Here is a 22,160-nt window from a genome sequence, read left to right as displayed (position 1 = left end):
GAGTGTTTGTTTTAGGTATAGTTTGAGGTTTCCCTGATATTATTAGACATGGGCTGTGTCATAGAGTAATTAGGATGCCAGTCTAAAATCAGATTACCTTCCTCACATAGGAGAAGGTTTGAGGTGACTTATAATGGGCCCTGGACTAACATCAAATACAACTCCACCACCTTGCTTATTGGTAAATGCCATTAGCTGCAGTGCTACGGTTACACGTTTTGTCTCCTCTGCTACGTCACTCGTTCTCGAGTCTCTCCCCAATCAGATTCCTCTTCTCCCAAGATCTGCATGTATATGCTTTAAATAATAAGAGGTGAATGTGTTTTCCTCACCGGCCTGGAGGGGCATTGTGATTGGCTGTTCTAAGAAGAAACACAGTCCAATTTTAGAAGCTTTCTGTCAGCAGGATGTATGACCAGTGAGTGTGATCATGCATTTCTCTGCAGACCTCCTCTTCTCTCCTTTATAACCCCAGGGGCCTGTCCGTGATGGAAGAAGTACCTTTACTTAAGTATGTCAATAATATTCCATTTAAAAAGTCTTGTTTTTAAATATGCTACTTAAGTAAAAGTACATAAGTATTATCAGCTAAATGTACTTGTAGGTTGACAGTAATGTGTCCCCTGTGACTGATATATTATTATAAATGACATTATGTGATTGTTAGAGCTGCAGCTGGTAACTTTTGTCATATTAGTTGAAACTATCACATTATCTTGACAGTGGTGCATGATACAGAGAAGCTCAAGAAAATCTTCCTCTGCCGCCTCCTGCTTCTCCTAGTAGCATTTGTAAAAGGTTCCACTACGTCGAAGGAAAACAACCAATCAGAGCCGAAGAGTCTGTAACAGTTAATCACTGCGTGTGAACTCCAATCAAATGCACTAAAATATGTTTCTGAAAAGATTCAAGGCGAGAAATATACAATGCAGTGACCTAATCTGATTTATATTCGATCAGCGCTGCCTATCTTGAAAGTTAGATCGGAGTTGACGAGCAGTGATGGACTCCTCGTTAGAGACGCCTCGTCTCTGATTGTTTTTTTCCATTCAGGCGCAGTGGAATCGGCACTGGGAACATTATTTATTTTTTACAGATTATCTGTCTGGCACACTACTGTCAGGATATAGTTTCAGTAAATATAATAAAAAGTTATTTTTATAAATTTACTTGATTTTAAGTTAATTAAGTAACATTTTGCTAATATATGTGTTTGAGGTGGAATTTTAACTAATTTATTTGAACTGCAGTTTGGTAGTTTAGCCCATCTATACTCAAACTAGGGGTCGGACCCCTCCAAAGGGTCACTAGATAAATCTGAGGGGTCTTGGGATGATTAATGGGAGAGGAGAGAAGAACATTTGCTGCACAAATTTATATCGGTTTTATTCCTTTTACTTTTCTCAACCTATTTTTTAAACGGTTTTTTTTTGCAACCATTTGAAAAGTTTAGGGGCAGAACATCCTTTAGTGGAACTGCTAGTTACGGAAATGTCACAATGCACAACGATTAGGAACCACTGTTAATATAGTATAATAATGCATTGTATTTTATAAAATTACTATAGTTGTTTGAAATCTTAATCTGAAATCTTCACTAAAATACAAGTACCTCAACGTTGAGCTTTAGTACACTACATGAATAAATGTTTATTCCCACCACTTGGCGATGCGGCTTAGAAACTAAATATCAATGAGTTCTGAGTTGGTGTGATAGCAAAGGACCGAAGTGCAGTTACGTTTCGGTATGTTATGTGATTGCAGTAGCTGCAGCAGACATGGAAGTCTGTGAAGAACTCCAGTCTAGGTATTTGGGCCCGTTCCTTCGCTCCAGGCTGCTACATTTAGGATTAACAGATGCCACTTTGTTTGGGAATGAGATAGGCCTGTGGGTCTATTCAAGCAGCACACAGGTGCATAATGGCGAAGTAGAAATGATGGAAGAAAAAGTGACGGCTTGTGAAGAGCCATGTCCTCATTATAATTGAACAATTTGTAGCTGTTGTAGGATTAAGTTTATTTTTCCTTAAACTAATACACACACCAGTGTCCTTTTGATTAAATTGCGTCCCGCAGGCTCTTACTGCACTCGGGCTGTTTATTTGTGCGTGCAATGGTTTTTCCTCCGGCGCTGAAGTGTCTCGGTAATCCCTCTTTTATTGTGAAAGGTTATTCTCCGCATGCTCCTGCCTCTGTCCTTTAAGATTAGCCATTCCTAGAGAGACTTCCATTTGCCTCTCATTATTAGACTTCTGTTACCTTCCGTCGGTCAGGCCGCTTTGAGCATCTCTCCCTCACCTCAGGTGACGAGGATGTGCTCTGTGTCAATCATCTTGACACCAGCAGAGGGTCTAAAACGGCAGTGTAATGGCAGATAATCCTGAGTGGAAAGTTTGGACTCTGTGTGTGTGTGTCTATGTGTGTGCTCCAGCCTAACATGGGGTTTCTATCCACAGGTAGGCCAGATGCTACCTGTCATCTCCATTCAGTCAATGTAATCGCTGACCTTTGCAGTAACATGGTTGTTTGCATATCGTATCGAGGCCAGAGGGAGTGCCAGAAAGCAAGATGAGTAAAAAGATGGAAGAGATTTGTTTTTCTTTTCTCCTCCATCACCATCACCACCGTACGTCCACCTAATCCCCTCTAAAATGAAAAACTAAAAGAGACAAGCTAGGAAAGAGGTTTTTGTGGGCAGTCAGTCTTCCATATTTGCACTGTTTGTGCGCCACTGTACTGTACTGCACTGTGCGTGCGTGCGTGACCCAAGCCTAACTATGATCTCCGGGCTGATACAGTATCAGCTTGGTGCAGCTGTCAGGTGGTTGCAGAAAGAGGAAGCTCTGACAGTTGCCACATACTGAGTGAATCTGCAGTAAGGGCTTCCCTCTCATGCCAACGTGCAATGTACATTACAGAGGGTTCAGCTTTGGTCTACTGATGCTTATCTGGGAGTCAGTCAGTCAGTAGGAGTGAGTGGGTGAATATTACCTGTCCTCATATCTTTTACTTAAGTAAAAGCAGCAATACAAGTATGTCATACTTGTATGGCCTCTGATTGTTGCTATTTTACTGATTAGGTTATATTGTTGAATTATTACTGCTGCATTAACATACAAGCAGCATTTTATTGTGGTATCTAGTCAAGGTGAACTGCTTTATATACTGTTGTTGTGCAGTTTCATGTATAAAAAAAGCAATATATTGTATTATCGGTAAATGCTTGAAATGTAAAATCCTCAAATTTCCTCTTGCAAATGAACTTGTTAATATAGCTGTTGAGTAAAAAGTACAATATAGTGGAGACGTACACATATAATGTAGTGTAAATTAGAAGTAAATGCTCAAAAGTACCAACAAATCTTACTCAAATGTAGCTCTTGAGTAAATGTACTTATGACTTTCCACCACTGCCTCTGTGTTTGTGACAGATTGACACATCAAGAGTCTATCAGGCGTTTAGCTTCTGTGACGAGCAGAGTGGAAGAAGAACTCTGACAACCTTTTACTTGAAAACACTGCAAGAAAAAGTGCTCATTATGCACAATGGTCCATTTCAGCATAATATAATACTGGTGGATTATTGATGCATTAGTCACTTTTGATGTTGCGGGTAAAGGTGGGGCTTGCATTCATCAGTGTGGGCATGGGAGTCTCCCCATTAAATAATAAGCAACACATCTTCCTCTCTCATCTTTGCAGATAAAACGTCTGGAGCTCCTTCAAATAAAGAATCGCTACAATAATAGATCCTGAAAACTCAATTCTAAACCTCCCCCTACAATGACTTAACAGGCTGTATGATTACATTCGGGATAAATATAAGTAATTTCTTAAATACTACACCAAATTTAGGTGGTATTTAAAACTGTAGCTTCACTTTCAGCATCCTGGCGGAGATTTACTTTGATTTCTTTAAGGCCTGTGAACGCCCGAGTGGCGATATCAGTCATTGAATGTGTAATACCGGCTGTTTTTCATAAACTGAGATGCATTATCCAGAAATAGGCTGCTAATATTCGTTGAGTGCTTTCTTGTCTTGCATTGAAAGTCATTAGTTCCTCAGAAATGGAAATGGAGTATTGATAAAGTGCTGTACATGGCTCCTAATAGTTTTGTTTTTAAATTGTACTGTAATTGAGAATGGATAGTGTATGATGTATAATCAGTTTATAGAGGTTTAGTTAGCTTCTGAAGCAAATACAGATTGGAAACGTGGGATTTTAGAGTTGCCAGGTAGCCAACCTGACAAGATGGGAAAATTCCTCAGATTGAAAAACATTAAACATCCCTAAGTATTGCTTATGAAACCAATGAAACACGTATTTTGATCCCACAGTATCATAATGTTACATGTAGATTCTAAATGCAAGTTCTTTACACCTCATGGCCCCAAGAAAAATGGTAAACATATATTGTACAATTTATGTATAAGTGAAAAATGTGTTCTCTGGAACCTGAACTCATCATTTTTGATACTGCTCTTCTTTTAGAGGAGGTAGGCAACAACAATGATATTAATCTACATGCCAGTTAGATGTTTTCTTTAACGAAGGCCTGTCATTAGCTAAAAGAAACGGAACCTGTATAGTAAATCTTATATCTTTCTCAAGCCAATACTTAACAAGAGTTGATATGCCTCAATGTTTATGTGTTTGACTGTGTGTGTTTGCTACTTATGCATATTTTAATTTATTTTTATAGCTGAATTTGTTTAATTAAAATCACTAAAAGAATGAAATGGGGAAAACAAAGCCCACATTATCTTCAGTTCTGATGTCTCCTTTAATTTACAAAATTGATACATTTCCAAAAGCTGATGGTAATCAATAAGAAAGATACCATCAGATCTTTTCTTTTTAATTATATAACTCTGATCTATTGTTGGAGCCAATCAATAGGCTTCTTCAAATGTTAGCTCTAAGTTTAGAAATATGCACAGAGGTGGGCAGTCGTGTCACACTTTCCACACTTACAACAGTCCATCACACAGTAGTAGTGTCTCATGTCTCTTTAAATGCGGGTTGCGTAAATCCTTCATGAATGAAACCATGTGATCCAAACATCATTTGACGTCTGGCGTCTCCGACCATAGACTAAAACAAGCAAGGAAGGAGTGGATATATGAAGACCTGCGAGAAGGCGTGAGCGGAAAAAAACATTTCTCCAACTGTCTCTCTCCACACCGGGTAGACTAACCATCGGCGAACCCCAACCCTCGAAGGTGCGGTGGGCGAAAGGCGGCAGTTTGACTTCTGGTGAGTCAGCTTTGTCGAAATCGAAACTGAAATTCCTTTAAAAGTGCTGAATATAGAGGTGTTGTTTTGCTGAGTGTGCACGACCACCGCCGCTGCCATGCCGTTATCGCCGCGCTTGTGTTGCCGCTTGTCCCGGTGTGCGCCGCTGCCGCTGCCGCTGCCGCTTCGCTGTCCTGCTCAGCCGAACTCTCAGCAGCTGCCGTTTAAAGGGCAGCAGCAGTCTGGTTGTGCTGAATCATCACGACCCAGTCGTCATCCAGACCCCACATGCTGTTCCGAGACCGGGTCGGGTCGAGTGAACAGCCTCGGCGACGCACCAACCGGCGATTTCATAATAACACAGACAAAGGGTGTACGTCGCGTACGGCTGTCAAGCTTAAAAAAGAAGCCATGTGTCGGAATTAGAGAGCGAGTTCGAGAGCAAGTCGGCTTTTCTGTGCCGTTGGTATGTTTGGGGATTCCCTTGGTTTGTGGACACTAAAGGGCTAGATATTCAGAAAGGTGGAAGTGAGGAGAGCTAGGCTTAACGTAGAGTAACAACTTAAGGCAGCGGAATCCCTCGAAAACAACACATAACCTCAACGTTAGCTCTTCCGACTGTCCTCTCTTCGGGGTGCTGAAGCGGCAGCGGCGGACACAAACTGGAAGCCTCCCGCTGCTGTCGCTTCACAAACGGACTCGTCTGTTGCTTCTTCACAGGTAAGATGTGCAGTCAGCTTTTCGTACGTGTGCTTGGGTTTTTATTTTGTTTTGCGGGCGGTTTTTAGGACTGTTGAGGCAACCTTTTCGTCCACTCGCTGCATGCTGAGTTGGCGGTGTGACAGAAGTAAATGATGTGTAATGAATAAAAGCCGACGACAACAATAAACAACCCCAGCTGTCATTGTGGTGTATTTATAACTGTCAAACGTGCAGCGGCTAGCTAGAGTGTGTAGCCGTTAGTGAGAGGGCAGCCGTGACTCCGCTCCAGCGACTGTTTTGACATTTGCTTTGTGTCAGACGCTGTTCTTGCCGACAGGCCTTCTGTTCATGTCTCTATTAACATTACATTTTTACTTTTAAGTGACTTGCGCTGTAGGTTTAAACAAAAATAAACAGCGTATTTCCTGGCGTGCCCGGTTGTACACCGGCTGGGCTCGCGGCAGAGATGCTGATTCATCACAACGTTGTTATTTCTCAACGTTTGCGCGAGCTGAGCGGAGGCATGAGGGAGCCATGGCAACATGGCACCGGCGGCAGGCGGGCGGACAAAGGTCTGTGGCGAGGGAAGGAAGAGCTCGTTTTATATTGGGGGTTTGGCTCTGAAACAAATAGGCCCGGTCATGGAGTGGATGTTGACGTGTTTATTGGATAATTAGAGCTCGTGTGGGCTGCGGAATGTGTGTTTAAAATGTCATTAGTGCTACATTTGTTATTTTTTCAGCGAGGTTTTGGTTATTCAGTTGGATCAAATACATTTCCAGTCAAAGTGGATTTAAGGCGAATGCGAACAATGTGCACACAGGCATGATAAATATCATGCTGTAAATAATTTAGTGTATTAACCTGTTTTTACTTTTGGGTTATGACTTGAATAAAAATGTATTACTGTCAACTAGTGACACTTGCTGTCCTTGCAGTGACCTCACTCACCTTTTTTTTCTGAAAGTCTACAAATCAAAAATGTATCTTGTGTGTAAATACTAAATATATTTGGACAAAAACAAATGAAAGCTGGAGGGGACGAGGCATTCCCATGTAATTTAATGACTTATTCTAAAAAAAGAAAGCACCTCAATGAACTCTAATGCCTTGCAACAGAATATCCTCTGATTGATCTCTTGTAGATGAGCCATTATCTGCTGCCTCGTAGCAACCCATGAGCATTGCAACTCTTAAACACTGAAGAGTAATAGGGAAGCTCTGTGGGCTCAAGAAAAACAGAAACTTCACCCCCTAATGACTCCATATCAGCAGCTTTAGTTAGAGTCAGCACTCTGTGGAGTGTATCAAAAGTATGTAGTAAGCAAGTTGGCAAGTACTGTAATAGAGGGTCATAATGATGAAACAGTTGTATCAGTATTGGAGAGAAGAGCAACCCCCCCTTACTGTCTTTCTCACACACACACATTTTTCCTCATTTCCTTTTCTCATTGCACACACACACACACACACACACACACACACACACACACACACACACACACACACCCAACCAAGGGGCTAAACTTTTTTTTTTTAACTTGGTATCAGTATTTAATCAGTGCTTGAAGTGCATTTCTCTGTCAAGTACTTTTCCCATCCTTCCCTGGTGTTCACGGTAATTGAACGCTGACCAATGCTTATGTGTGCAACTTTGCTGATGGTGGCGGAGCGGCAAGGCGCGCGGAGCAAGGGGGGATGAAGGAAGAGGGAGGAAGAATGAGAGATGGGATTTGCGGAGAGATTGAGAACAAGGACCTTTTTGTCTTCAAGGCATTCCCCTGAAAATGCTGAGGCGAAGCAAATGCGCTCTCGCTTGACAGATGGCGTTTTCACTTGTTACTTACCACAGCTAGTTTCTTTGCCTTGACGTGTGCATGTGCGTGTGCAAGTGAGAGACCAGGTTGGATATAACACACCTACAAGATGCTAATATCTAGTTGCTGTAGGGGCTGTGTGTGCACCAAGGTTAACAACAGTATAATAGCTACACTTGCAAGATGTAGAAAGAAGATGCAGCAATGAGAAGTGATTTTACTATCAGTTGGCCATTACAACATTTTGCCCTTGGCAGTTGATTCCTTTCTCAAAGTCTGACCTAAAGCTTCTCTCTTCAGGAGGAAGTCCTAAGTAATGTGTAACATCACTGTTTTACTGTGTGTGTGTGTGTGTGTGTGTGTGTGTGTGTGTGTGTGTGTGTGTGTGTGTGTGTGTGTGTGTGTGTGTGTGAGTACTCATATAAACTTGTTTGATTCTCTGCAGGGTTCAAGTTGATGTAACACTGTGTAAAACCTAGGTGTGTGAGGAAGGAAGCTTTTTATCCCACGAGAGGAAGAGATGCCCTTGTGTAGAGAGCTGAAACAATTAGTTGATTGATCAATTAGTCAATTAGATAATTAATCGGCAACCATTGTTTATGTCTCTTTTCTTTTTTAGGGAAAATGCTAAAATGTCTCTGGTTGAAACTTCTCAAATGTGAATATTTGCTGTTCTTATGATAGAAAACTGAATAGATATGACAAATATATACATTTACATTAGTCTAGATTTACATTTGTAGGCCAGTCCATTATTTCTTTTAAGATTATATTTTGGCCTTTTTGCCTCTATTGATAGTACAGCCAAAAGCCGAAGAGAGACAGGAAAGGGGGAGATTAGAGGGGATGACATTAAGCACATTTTCTAAACCTGTGCAGCTGCGAGGGGATTCAGCCTTAGTAGATGGGGCACACGCTCTACCAGGTGAGCTACTGGGGCAAAATCCATTAATGAGAAAATAATTGTCAGATTAATTCATCACCGATGAAAACAATTGTTAGTATTGTCTTAAAAACTTTGCCTGATTTGTGTTTTATTTTAGGCTGTAACTAATTATGAAACATCAAAAATTGTAAAAAGAAATGTCCATCACCAAAAGTGATCACCAGAATGTCTTGTTTTGTTAGACCAAAAATCCCCCCAAAACTAAATATTTGGTTTACAATGAAATATGACAAAGAAACGCATAAAATCCTATTTTGCTTGAAAAATGACTGAAACAATTTAGTGTTTATCAAAATAGTTGAATCGATGCATCGTCTCAGTTCTAGGTTTATTAGAAGTTTACAAGGGATAGCCACTCACAAACATGCAATAAAATACCATAACCGTGCCCTAAATGTTACTGTGACGCTAATGATGTTCACCTTTTGTCTAACTGACTGCTGAATGTACTGAACCTACTGATACAAGTACCAAAACAATATCTTATTTGATAGCTTGTATTAAGGAATTATACAATATTTTTCCGCAAACAAAACACAATAAACGTCTAAATTGCATCAGTGTTTGATTGTGTCTTGACACGGAGCAGCCGTACAAAAACTTCAAATAAAAACACTGTCTGAAATTAGGAAAGTTGTAACGTCTGCCAGGAAATATCTAATTAAAGAAAAAGAAAACAAGATGAAGAAACTGAGCAAGTATTCTGGTAGTTGACGGTTTTTAATACTCTGTATAATTTCGAGGTGGTGGTTAATAATGTTTTGGTCCTAAGTAGAGGATTACATTATAACATGTTCCTGATGTGTTGTTTCTGTATCCACCCGTTGCTTTAAAGAAGAAACTTCCCAGGCTTTATTGCAGGTCAATAGCACTGGATTGCATTAGATTGCACAGGTGTTTACAATATTGTGTCCACCTCCTGTGTGTGTGTTTGTTTGTGTATGTGTGTGTGAGAGAGTCTGGTGTTTGTAGAGATCATTTCTCAGTAGCGCCTGCATGTTTATGATCTTGTTTACTACTGGGATCCACTTCAGAAAAGTCTTGTTATGTTTGCAACATTTCTGAGAGTGGGAGAGAAGTAAAAAGAGATAAGTAAAAGCAGGAATAAAAGACGGAATGGGAGAGTGGGTGAGAGAGAGAGAGAGGCAGAGAGAAAAGGAAGCAGTGAGGCAGATCAATAGTTGAGGGTTTTTTCTCCACAGTAATGATGAAATATGGTGTAAGCAGATCTGGTGCATAATCATTGCTGTGCTTCACTGTTTTTCCTGCTTCTGTGTGAGTGCTGCATGTCCTTGTGTTATTTTGGTTTTGTGTGTGTATGTGTGTGTTATATGTACCCTCACTCCACAAGTGTCTTGACTCCTTATTTACATAACCTCACCGAGAACTGAAAAATGTATGAAACCAAGATGAATCCCATTGCAACACACACGAGAAGGTTCAAAGGGATCAGGAAATTGAAAACATGTTTAAATACAGATTAAGGGGAAAATTACTGATCCAGCCTTCTGTCCTTGAATGTGTTTAAACACTAATATTACAAAGCCGCTTTTGTGATCTGCACTTTGAGTCAAGTTCTCATGGTTTCCTCTCAGAGGTCCTTTTGGCTTTATTTTGGAGCTTTTTGAGAAGACTCTAGTTAAATACTTGTTCCCACACACACACAAATACACACACTCATACCAGAGCAATGATTTTGTTTTGCATGCGGTGTTGAGATATATTGTGAATGAAGCCGTGGAGATGCAAAGCCCTGGTAACAGGCGTATCCGTACCAGCGGTTGTCTACCAGTTGCATCATCTCTATGCGCCAAATTGCCGCATTTTTTAACTGCAGTGTGACGATCCCAGGATTGTGTTATACATTTCTGAACCTTTTTAATAAGAAAACACAGACACACAGTGTGGATTAATGCCAAGGAACGAAGATTTGTGTGTGCCTCAAATGTGGCACGGGCTCTTCGCCCTCACCTGTGGCATTGAATTATTTCTATGTAGCAACAGTTCTCCACTGAGCTCTAATTTGTTCGTTCACATTGAAGCGTAGTTTGGAAACTTCTCTTCAGAACAGCTCTGAAACAAAATGGGTGCATTTTTAAAACACCTCTAAATCAACCTCAAAGGGATCTAATTTAACTCATGGGAGTCTGGTTTAACTTTTTAACCATTAAACCTGATTTGTGTCATGCATGGTCTCATGCTTCTCAGGATGATGATTCTTTACAATTTTCTTTTGTATGTAAATATTTTAGGAACCTTTTTTAATCCTTTGTAGACAATTTATTATTGTCGATTAATCTGCTTGGTCATTTTTTTTATTTAATCAAATAGTCGTTTAGTCTATGAAATGCTAGAAAATACACAAAATGATTCACAAAAAGGAGATCTTCAAATGTCTGCTTTTGTCCAACCAACACTCAAACATATTTAATTTATTAGCACTGAGAAAACCCGAAAATATCTCCGTGTAAGAAAGTGGATCCAGTGAATTGTTGTCCTATCCTCTTAAAGAATAGAACTAAAAAGATTAAGCAGATGTCAAAATGTCTGTAGATGAATTTTCTTTTGACTGACTGATCAATCTTTCCCTTCAGTTCTAGAGCTGACAAAGATGAAACCTGGAATTGTAGACCATTTGTTTCTATTTCTATTGTCCTTTGTACTGGAAACCTGCAATACATTATTAAGTAAGATTAAAAACAGAAATACATTAGGAGGGCACACAAACAAACACAAAGTGGAATATTCACAAACAGAACATTTCAATTAACCAGTTTCTGAGAGGAAAAAGTAAGAAACTTTAAATTCTCAGCATTTCTTTACATTCCTATGCTTTTTTCAAGGCACAACTTATTTGAAATGTTCCACATAAACATGTTATTTGAAAGTATGTAGACGGCGATATGTAACATTTGAATGTTGTTATAAATGTTGGCATGACGACAGTAGAATGTGGCCCACATGTTATGCTCCTGTCCGTGTGTGTGTGTATTTTTGTGAGCCATGATGCCTGTCATACCATCTTGAAGTGGCAGCAAATGTGAGAGCTTAAAATGGTCACCAGGAATGTCCCAGTGCAAAAGGCCACTGCTCTCCATGACACTCCCATGAGCTACGAACACATCTCCTCTTGTTCCATTCTGGTCTTAAATCGTTGTTTCTGGTGATATTTCTTCATTCATGTGACTGATAATGATGCATGCATCGCCACAGAGTCACACTATGTTGACTTTGTACCGAAACCTTCCTTTAGTCTCGAGTTAGTATTGCTGATCGGGGGGGGGGGGGGGGTGTGCAGCGTCCGGGGGAAACAAACGTAAGATATCGTTTAACTTATCGCTGTCTCCCTCCCTTGTAGCCCTCTGTTTGTTATCCACACATATACACAGAAAGAAAGACTTAAACTTAACCTGCGATGCATGCTTTCTCTCCTCTTACAAAAAAAAGCACTTATGAAAAAAAAAAAAGGAGCCAGAGAGCTCCTTGACTGCCTGACAGTGCAGTTTTTTTGCTTGTGTTGGGAAATTTGTCATCACACTCCGACTTACTACCTGGAATGGGGAAAAACGTGTCGACGGCAGGACTTTTTCTCGCCTTTAATAACACACTGTCTTTCGCACACTTAACCAGTGAACACGACACACACACACACACACACACACACACACACACACACACACACACACAATACCCTTTTTAAACTCTCAAAAAAGTGTGAAAGTGATCGCTCTTCTCTTTCCATATATTATAATATGCATATGGGGGGCCAGGCGATTGCTCCCTTTACAAGCCTTTCCCTTCACTTTCCTTGTGTTTTCTCCCTCTCCTGTGCTCCCCTCTCTGTCTGTGTTATCATGCTTATTTCACGCTCTGCATACCTCCTAGTTAATAGGCTCCTGCTCCTTTTGCCACACACACCACGGCTCAAACTGGTGTGTCTCCCCCCACCCCTCTCTTCAGTCACTCACCCCCCCCCACCCCCCCCCTCTCTCTCCATGGCCCTGTATCTCTGCTGCTAGCCTGCCCCCTCTCTATACACCGATTGCCATTATTGCTGATCTGATTCCTAATTCTCAATTAGCCTCCACACAGAGCTCATCGTTAATTATTTACCAACTCCCTGAACACCCTGGGCCCACACTAGATCAATAAGAACTGCTCGTTCTTTTCTTTTTCTTTTTTAAAACAAAGCCAAGGTGGGCAGCAGCCAGGAGCCGAGTTTTGTGGCGCTCTGAGGTTTTAATTCGAGCTCCCCACATTTGGCTGTCTTTGTGTCTTTCCATCATGTCCTCTCTGTGTCTTCACCGCCTCACTTGGCTGCCATCCTTTGTGCTCAACATTATTGCTCAGAGAGTTGCCTGAGGGAGGAGGCGCAGTTAAGGCAGTTGTTATGTTGGGATTATTCAATAAAGACAGACTTGCCACTGCATCACAACCGACTTGTGACTTTTCCAGTCTATTCTTGATCATTCTCTATATGCTCGCTTGTTTATGCTTATGCGTACACCCACACACACCAGCCCCCGGGTCGTTTTTGAAGCGTCTAATCTGGCTATTTATTTTCGTGTGTGTGTGTGTGCAGCATGCCACCAGCTTTAAGTAGGAAGCCTCTTTCTAAGAAATCTCTGCGTGGTGGTAGTGGCTGGAGCAAAAGGTTCTCTCAAACAAGATTAATTAGAGCTCTGTCTGAAGCCAGACACACACGCACGCCAACACACACAGAGTTCATCATCCTGTACGTCTGCTACTACATGAAGAGAAAGCAGTCGTTGCTTTACGCCTTGTGCAGTTTATTGTGTTCTTTTAATCTATCTTTGTGAACCCCGCCATGATCGCTGTGTTCACCTCCTGCCACACTATTACTCTAGTTTTCATCCTTCCTTCAGGGCTTGATTTGTCAATAAAACGGGATGTGTGTGTGTGTGTGTGTGTGTGTGTGTGTGAGAGAGAGAGAGAAAGAGAGAGAGAGAGAGAGAGAGAGAGAGAGAGAGAGAGAGATGGTCAGCAGTAGTTTCATTGCCCTGGATCAGCTTCAGAACTTTTCTAATTGGAGGTTTTAGTCGTGGTCGTTGCTGAGTTCAGGGTTTTTTACCGACCCCAATCCCCCTCCATCCATTTCTCTCTCTCTCTCTCTCTCTCTCTCTCTCTCTCTCTCTCTCTCTCTCTCTCTCTCTCTCTCTCTCTCTCTCTCTCACCCACCCTACAACCCCCCCTCCGTACCCAACAGCTAAGCTCTTACAAATGTGTTGAGGATGCATTTTCACCCAAACGCTTTCCCACCCCCTCTTCTTCCTCCTTCTCTGTTCCCCCCCGTCCTGTTCCTCCTCATTGGCGTTCCTCCCTCTATCCCCACTGCTGTCCCCCTCCTCTCCTCCTCCTCCTCCTCCCTACTCACTTGCCTCTCTCTTTTTCTTCTCTTCTTTCTCCCTTGTCATTTGCACCCCACCACCCCGTCCTCCCTCCATACTCAGCATTTTTCTCGGCTGTGGGTGTGATGTCTCCGCTGTAACGCTAATCAGCTCTGGAGGACGTCAGCATTCTTTCAGCCCTCTTCCACCACCACCACCACCACCACCACCCCCCCCTTCTCCTCCTTTCTTACCTAGTCTTCACCTTGCTATTCGCCCAACTTCTCTCCCTCTTTTCTCCCCACTTCCTTCTCTTCTAGTTGTATTTTACTCATCTCCAGCACTTCTCATCTCTTCTTCCATCCCGGTCCCCATGTCCCGTCCTCTCTCTGAGTGTGTTTGTAAGTAAGTGAGAGTGTGTGTGTGTGTGTGTGTGTGTGTGTGTGATGTCTCTCCACTGTAACCGTAAGCAGCTCTGCTCTTGAGTTGTCAGCGTTCTTTCAGTTGCTCCATAAAAATACAGCCTGCCACAGCAAAAAAGCTGTGTGTTGTAGCAACAGTGGCTGTGGCATTGACCACACAGCAGCAACCACCCCGCAAGCATTATGGGAAGGACACCTCTGGCACTTTGTGTGTGTGTGTGTGTGTGTGTGTGTCTGGGTGTGTATGCCCAAGATGAATAGCGGTGCCTTTGCTCAGCAGATGATCCTTAACCTGGATGATTTACACATGGCCTGAGCTCTCAGACACACACACACATGGATGGATGGATCTGATTTTTATCATATTAACTGAACAAATTCACAAACACCTGCAGTAATTCCATTTGGTAGTTGCTTTTATCTAAGACATTTTAATTATGTGTCTGCAAGTATGCAATAAAACCTCTGAACCCTGCATGCACAACAAGCTCAATGATGCACATATCAAGCATTATTTAACACTTTAAAGATAACTACACATTTACACGTTTGTGTACTAGCAGGCAAGCGCTTTACGTGTTTGTTTCATTGTGCCCCATTGGCATAGTGGCATGGGAGTGTGTGTGTGTGTGTGCTTGCTGGCATGCTTTTTGTTTGTATGTAGATAGAGTTATGGGGGGTTGGGGTTTGGGCACAGGGGAAATAAACCAGTGCCTGGCAGGAAAACAGCCTCCTTTTTGCCTTCTCGGTTTTTCCTAAACCCCCCCCCCCCCCCCACACACACACACTCTCTTCTCCACCTCCACCCCCAGCAGCCACCCTTAGTCTTCATGTCTTTGATCCATCTATTGTGCGATGATGCACCTCCAGCTGTGGGAGGCTGCATCCCAACAAAAAGCAAGACTGCAGTGATATTCTGAAGAAGCTCTACAGTGAAATGAAATACAATTTAATTGACTGACCCTAACTCATGAAGGAGTGCTGAAGTCAAATGCTTTGAATGAAGCTTCATCATAGTAACACTCCAATGTGAGGAAAAGTGTAGCATCGCTCTCCTCCCATATTCTTCATCATTTCACTGTCAGAATTCAGATTTTCGGTGCACTTGACGTACGCTGTGTGCATGCATGATTACCTGTATATATGCTTGTATTGTACGTTTTTTTCTTTGATCTACAGCTATTTATAACTGTAGGATTTGTGTCAGTGCTCGCACAAACACTCACGCAGCCTCACAGACAGGCAGGCAGACAGGTGCATTGTGGGGGAGTTTCACTGGCACGCTCAGTGCCTTCTGACAGAAGAGAATAAGAATGAAACGAGAAAAGACGCGTTGTCTCATTTCATCACTTCCCTAAATAAGGATTTTTTATAATTACCCAACTTGTGAGTGACTGAAGCAATATACTTTCTCCAAATTGGCTGCTTACTTTATTTTAAAGTGGCCCTGGTGTAAAATACACAAGAGTATAAATGCCTGTCTTTTAATGTCTTTAATCAGTGGGTTCAGCTAAACTTCTGATTCAGCAGTATCAGGTGTGGAGGTTTGCCTGAAAAGCAGATGTTTCTATGCTATGAGGACAATTGCATTTCGCTGTCCACTAGACAACCACTCGCATGCAAGCACTTCCTCTCGTTGACCATCCTCATGCCCTGTTGGCTTTTCTCAGCTTGCAGCTGTATTTTGGGCAAACCCTCACCTTTTAGGAAAAGAGTTAGAGGGTTGTAAGTTGTTAAAAACCGAGAGGGAGGGGGGTAGAAAGTGACAGAGGAGAGCAGAAATCTGCGCGGCAGGAGAGGAGATAGAGAGAGAGGGGGGAGGAAGGGGTGAGAGAGTGAGATCAGGAATCTGCTGAGTCATCATGACTGGTCTCATGATGATCGCTCAGCAGCGGCAACAATAGCCGCCCTTTATCGAACACACACACACACACACACACTCACACACAGGTCTGAGAGATGAGAGCGGGACCAACGCGCCATACAAAGCATCTCATTGAGAGCTTGTGGAGATGCTCATCTGTGGAGATGTGCGCTCTGAGGACTGATCTCATCTTTTTGCACTTCCCTGCTCCCTCTTTGTTGACTCACACTGTTTTCTCTACATGCTTTTGTCTCTTGTTTCCCCTTTGGTACAAATGTGTAAATATCATTTATTTGGCTTGCCAAATAACCACATTTTAGTAAGTGTAGGTCTACTTCTCTGCTGTCTCTACACTGCAGTCTCGAGTAAGGTGTGTGTGTGTGTGTGTGTGTGTGTGTGTGTGTGTGTGTGTGTGTGTGTGTGTGTGTGTGTGTGTGTGTGTGTGTGTGTGTGTGTGTGTGTGTGTGTGTGTGTTATGGCTCTAACAGTTTGTTTCCCCCTGAAATACTTCCCACAAATGTTACCACTTCCTCTTCTTTTTACATTCATTTCATTCCTGCTGGCCTAAAGCCAGCCAATAGAAGTTCAACAACACAAAGGTAGTGGGCACCGTCAGTGTAAGCAGCAGGAAGTCAGGGAAATTCTGAGAAAAGTTTGAGTTTGTGTGTCACTTTCACTCATACACTGTGACACAGATGCATGATAAGGCAACGTGCTCACACAGCTCACACACAGTGCTCCAACAGTAGATTTCAATTTGGTGCGTCTCCATTGATCCCGGTGGGTGTTGACACACACTTAGTGTGTTCTTATTGATCTCAAGGAACCTTTACTAACACAACGATCATCTTTTTTTATGCTATTACTCTGTTAAATGGCTTTACGCAGACCTTCAGCTGTCTTTAATTGCATTTCTTTGCTCATGTCTTGTACTCTCTTGCGTCTCCATAGGTCTGTTCAGAAGAGCAAGGCATTTGTGGCATGACGACGACTAACAAAGGAAATAAAGCCTTGAAGGTAAGAGTGCATGTTTTTTTAGACTGGTTTTTCTGCATTTTATATGCTGATCTGTCTCAGTCTCACTCCCCTTCTTCATCCTGCTTCCTTCAGGTGAAGCGTGAGCCGGGGGAGAATGGCACCACTCTCACGGACGACGAGCTGGTGACCATGTCAGTGCGGGAGCTGAACCAGCACCTCAGAGGGCTCACCAAAGATGAGATCCTGCAACTGAAACAACGCCGGCGCACCCTGAAAAACCGGGGCTACGCTGCTAGCTGCCGGGTGAAGCGTGTCACCCAGAAGGAGGAGCTGGAGAAGCAGAAGACCGTGCTGCAGCAGGAGGTGGACAAACTGGCCAATGAGAATGCTTCGATGCGCGTTGAGCTGGACGCTCTGAGGTCTAAGTACGAGGCGTTACAGACCTTTGCCAGGACTGTGGCGCGGAGCCCCAGTGTCGGGGTCGGAGTTAGGGGGGGAGGAGGAGGGGGAGGGGGAGGGATGGCATCGTCGGTCATTGGTCCACTCATACCGGGAAAGATGGCAACAGCGACTAGCGTGATTACAATAGTGAAGTCAAAAACAGATGCACGGTCTTGAGGGAGGGAAAGATAGATGAGGGTGTAGAGTTCAGCTGTGATTCTTCTTCTCTGCCGGTCACCTCTCCTCCACCTGCACTGACGTCAAACAGCTGGGCAGTCTCTATCCCATCGCCTCAGCATGTTCCCGTCACATGCATCAGATCAGTGCAGGTGAAGGAAAGGATGGAAGCAAGATTATTGAGACTATAAAGATGCAAGTCCTTGGTCAGCGCATGATCATTTAGCACAGGACAGATACACAGGGTTCCTAAGGTCACTGAAAGCCTGGAAAAGTCAAAGAATTTGAGTATGTTTTATTCCAGGCAGGGGGGGGAATCAAAGAAAATCAATGCCTAAAACACTCAATTTTGTTCAATTGGTAATTACATCGTCAAGTGTCAAGTTTCAGTGCTGGTAGATCGAGATATCTGTAAATTCATAGTAATCCCGTCACACATTTGCACACTAGATTTGAAGCGGTGGTTTGCCTGAACCAAGATGTAGAACATCTAAATTCGCTACACTAGGCCTGTCACGATGGACTACTTTTGTCGGACGATATATTGTCCCAGAAATAATTGCGACAAACGATATTATTGTCACTTTAAGATAATTTTAAGCCACTGTTATAATGATAATACAGTAACATAATAATATATGTACAGCCATTCAATAAACAATGAACTTTTAATTCTTAACAATATTCAGACATTGCAATTGGAATGTGAAAATGATCTTAAATAAAACCAAACAAACCAAACAATAAATGAAATGGGCTCACGGTCTCTGTTAAAACAAATATGCAATGTCTGCGCAATGCCTCAGTCCTATAATGTAATACCCTGCTGTTTATTCTAAAATGTTAGTGACATTCTTATGTAAACAAACACGCATCTAAACATAACGGGCAATATCAAGGTCAGCAAAGAATGATCAAGGTCATGTCCATATATGGTACGATAAGTCGACAACGTAATTACCGTGACGGGCCTAACAACAATATTCATACACAAGCACTACATATCTATTACAGTCAGAAAGACGCTATGTATGTTTTAGTTATAGAAAAGGGATTGGATTAGATTTACACAAAGAGTGTCGGGTCGAAATGTTGTGTGACCTGCTGATTTCAGTGGCTGAAGAGAAGTCCCATCATGCTCCATCCTAGCCAAGAACTTTTTCAGAAAAGTACTATAGAAAAATATATATTACACAATGGTGGTAACTGTATTTCTACTGTTTTGTACCGTGTTGTCATTCACATGAGGTCCAAAGTGTATTCTCCGTGTGTCAATTGTTATACTGTATATCAGGAATTCTGTGAAATTCTGTGGCGCGTGTTGGTTTTGGTATTGCTATATTTAGTTAGCTGTATTTTTTCTACGGTATCTTCACTTTCTATGTCCGGCTCTCTTTCTCCTACCTATTCTTTCTCTGTCCTTCCATTTTTCAATTCCAACTGTTTTCCATCATTACACACAGTACTTCCTGGATCTAACAGAAAGAGGGGCGATAAGGCAATTGATATTTACCAAAAAAAAACACAACATACTATAGAGAAGAAGGAGATTTAGTTACTGAAAGTCACTGAACATATCTCAGTTTGTAGGAATTTTCAGGGAAATGGTCGTTTGAACACCAGAGCGGAATTAAGATAACGTTGTCTTCTGTCTGTTCGAGCTCCTCTCAAAAGTATATTCAAGAAAATTGGAAGGGCAAGTGCCTTTGGTCTCCTAATGATATGCATAAAGAAGAAGGCAAGAGGACATGAGGAGTTGTGGGAGTACGGTGGAGATTCAATGCAGGTGTTTGCTTATATACCTGTGCTTAATGTGAAACACTGACCAATCAGGAATCAGGTTGTGGCAGCATTAAACTGTGTGTTGTTGTACAGTAGCAAGATTAATATTAATAACACCCATTTATGTGACTTGGCAGTTCATTTACTTAAAGGAATACTTCAGCCCCACAATGACTAAATATATATTAATTACTCCCTCCGTGTTGCCTTGAATTCGTGAAGAAGCATTTGCTTTTCTCGCACGCCTCCACGGTGAACAAAGAATCAGAAAAGTCTAGAAGATTTGAAGTAAATGGGGGCCGCATTTAACAACAGCAAAACTACATCAAAACATCCGTTTACAAACTTTCGCACAGCTCGTGCAGTACAATCTAAGTCGTGTTTAGCAAGTTGTATGCTCACTACTTTGCAAACTCATGCATTTTGCTATAAAAACCCTTGAGACTCATCCTGACGAGGAGCGCGCCTGCTCAAGCCTGAGAGTATTAAGGCAGCAGTTTTTGAAATAGTAAGGTTTTAGTGAAAATGCATGTGTGACGGAAGTAGTGACTTTATGACTGGATAAATGAGAATTGGATTGTACTGCACGAGTTGTGTGAGAGTTTGTAAACAAACGTTTTAATATAGTTTTGCTCCCATATACTTCAAATCTTCAAGGACTTTTTTCAGGTTTGAATTTGTCGTTCAGCTTGGAGGCATGTGAGAAAACTAAGTTTTCCTCAAGAATTCAAGGTAACACAGGCTGAGTAATTGAAATAGAAATGGTCATTTTGTGGGTGTAGTATTACTTTCAAGAAAAAACAAAGGGGCTGCAAAACAGCAACAATGTTCTGTTATGAGTAGAAGTCCACATATCTGTTTTATGTTAATGACTTGGTTTGCATGTTTATGAAGTCGATTGGCTACTGACTCTGAAATCTAGGTTATCACACCCACAGCAACATTCTTGCCTAAAATCAAAGTGGTTTATGTTGCATCCCTCTTGCTTCTAACCACAAAGCTCACTTTGCAAGTGTGATTACTGACAGTGCAGTCAGCCAGCGAGGGAAGCAAAGAAATCTCTGAATTTCCAGTCACACAAATGGGATGTCATTTCAAACGAGTTTTACCATAAAAGTAAAAAAGTTACGTGGTGTACTATACTACAAGAATCTGTGTCTATGTACGGTAGAGTCTGGAATTTTATAAAGACAATTATCTTTGCATTGTTTGTAACGACCTTTAAGAAAAAAAAAAAAAAAAAGGTATAACAAAATTTGTTTGGTATACAGTATCTCTCTATTTTGCAATTGTACCAAAAGTGGCTTAACTACTGAATAGCTTTGTTTCTTCTCTAGTGACTAGGCACGTGTGTGTAACCGTGAACTAGCGTGTGGTGTGCTGTGTAGGTATGTGACGAGGTAACTATAACGTTCACAATTTCATGGATATGACTGATCCTTGTTTGATTTCAGGCCAAAGTGGGTGATGACACTGTGGGTAACTGCACTCTTTCTCTAATCATAAGATCTTTGTCCTCCCGGCCCCATCATTCAGCTCCAGGGCTGCAGACGTGTTAGATCGTGTGTTTATCTGCTCAGAATCTGCACCCATGATTTGTACATTTCAAGTTCACTTTGGCACATTTTCTGTGTTTCTGAACAGGATCTCTGTGGCTCTATTTTGGTCCTTGCGCCGTTAAAAGCTTGTCATTGACCGATGAGATGAGGAAGTGTTATGGTTAACCTCACAAGCTTCATGATATCGTGTATTCAGGTCGTCTGGTAAAGTAACAGAGATGTGAAACTCAACAATGGGCCTGTGTGGCTGCATCACCATCTACTCAATAAGTTATTTTTGTAGTGTGTGATAAAAAAAAAAAAAATCTTTGTTTTTGCTGTGTACATTTTATATAGTTCTGTATATATAATGTTCCTGTTTTGTTTGTTTTTGGAATTGTTCTGTAAGTGTCAGGGAAGTGAAATTTGTTCATGTATTTGGTGTTTTATGATGTGAAAAAAAATGTATTCTGCTATTTTATGGTTTGTCTGTCAAAGAGTTAGGTTTACTCCACACAGTACAATTGCCTCAAATTGTTGTAATGAAAATCTGATTCAAACCATTTACTGAAATAGAAGCAATTTACATGATAACAAAAAACAGTCCATACATGCAGCCTTATACCTGAACCGCTCCTTTTCCACTGTGAAGAAAACGGGGTTAACTAGCCTACTGCTGTGCAGTTATTAAGATTAGCGAGGTATGTCTGTATCTGTACCCTACGTTAATATCAAACCAACAGGTGAACAATGAGCAAAGGCATTGGAAGGAAAATGAGATTTAAAAATATTATTTATCCTTAATCTTTACAGTGTACGTTCAGTCAACCGTGAAATCAGAGAATGTCAAATGAAAATGTCTCATACATTTATTTTTAAAATGTCCTATGACAGTTATATCCTCCATG

At 41.7% G+C, this 22,160-nt stretch overlaps 1 protein-coding gene across 2 annotated transcripts; it reads left to right on the top strand.

Moving 5' to 3' along the window:
- The first annotated feature begins 4,984 nt into the window (after positions 1–4,984).
- On the top strand, positions 4,985–21,023 carry mafgb (v-maf avian musculoaponeurotic fibrosarcoma oncogene homolog Gb). 2 transcript variants are annotated; one of them, XM_029432416.1, is made up of 3 exons: positions 4,985–5,258; positions 17,288–17,353; positions 17,447–21,023. In XM_029432416.1, the coding sequence occupies exons 2-3, from the start codon at positions 17,318–17,320 to the stop codon at positions 17,930–17,932; spliced, it is 522 nt and encodes a 173-aa protein (XP_029288276.1). In that variant the 5' UTR covers positions 4,985–5,258; positions 17,288–17,317; the 3' UTR covers positions 17,933–21,023. The 2 variants fall into 2 exon arrangements, with proteins under 2 accessions (XP_029288276.1, XP_029288284.1); XM_029432424.1 differs by lacking the exon at positions 4,985–5,258 and adding an exon at positions 5,297–5,957.
- Positions 21,024–22,160: the final 1,137 nt, after the last annotated feature.

This window comes from Cottoperca gobio, chromosome 1, assembly GCF_900634415.1.
Source record: "Cottoperca gobio chromosome 1, fCotGob3.1, whole genome shotgun sequence".
NCBI lineage: Eukaryota > Metazoa > Chordata > Actinopteri > Perciformes > Bovichtidae > Cottoperca > Cottoperca gobio.
Note: the sequence above shows the minus strand (reverse complement) of the source record. Positions and strands in the feature narration are given on the sequence as shown.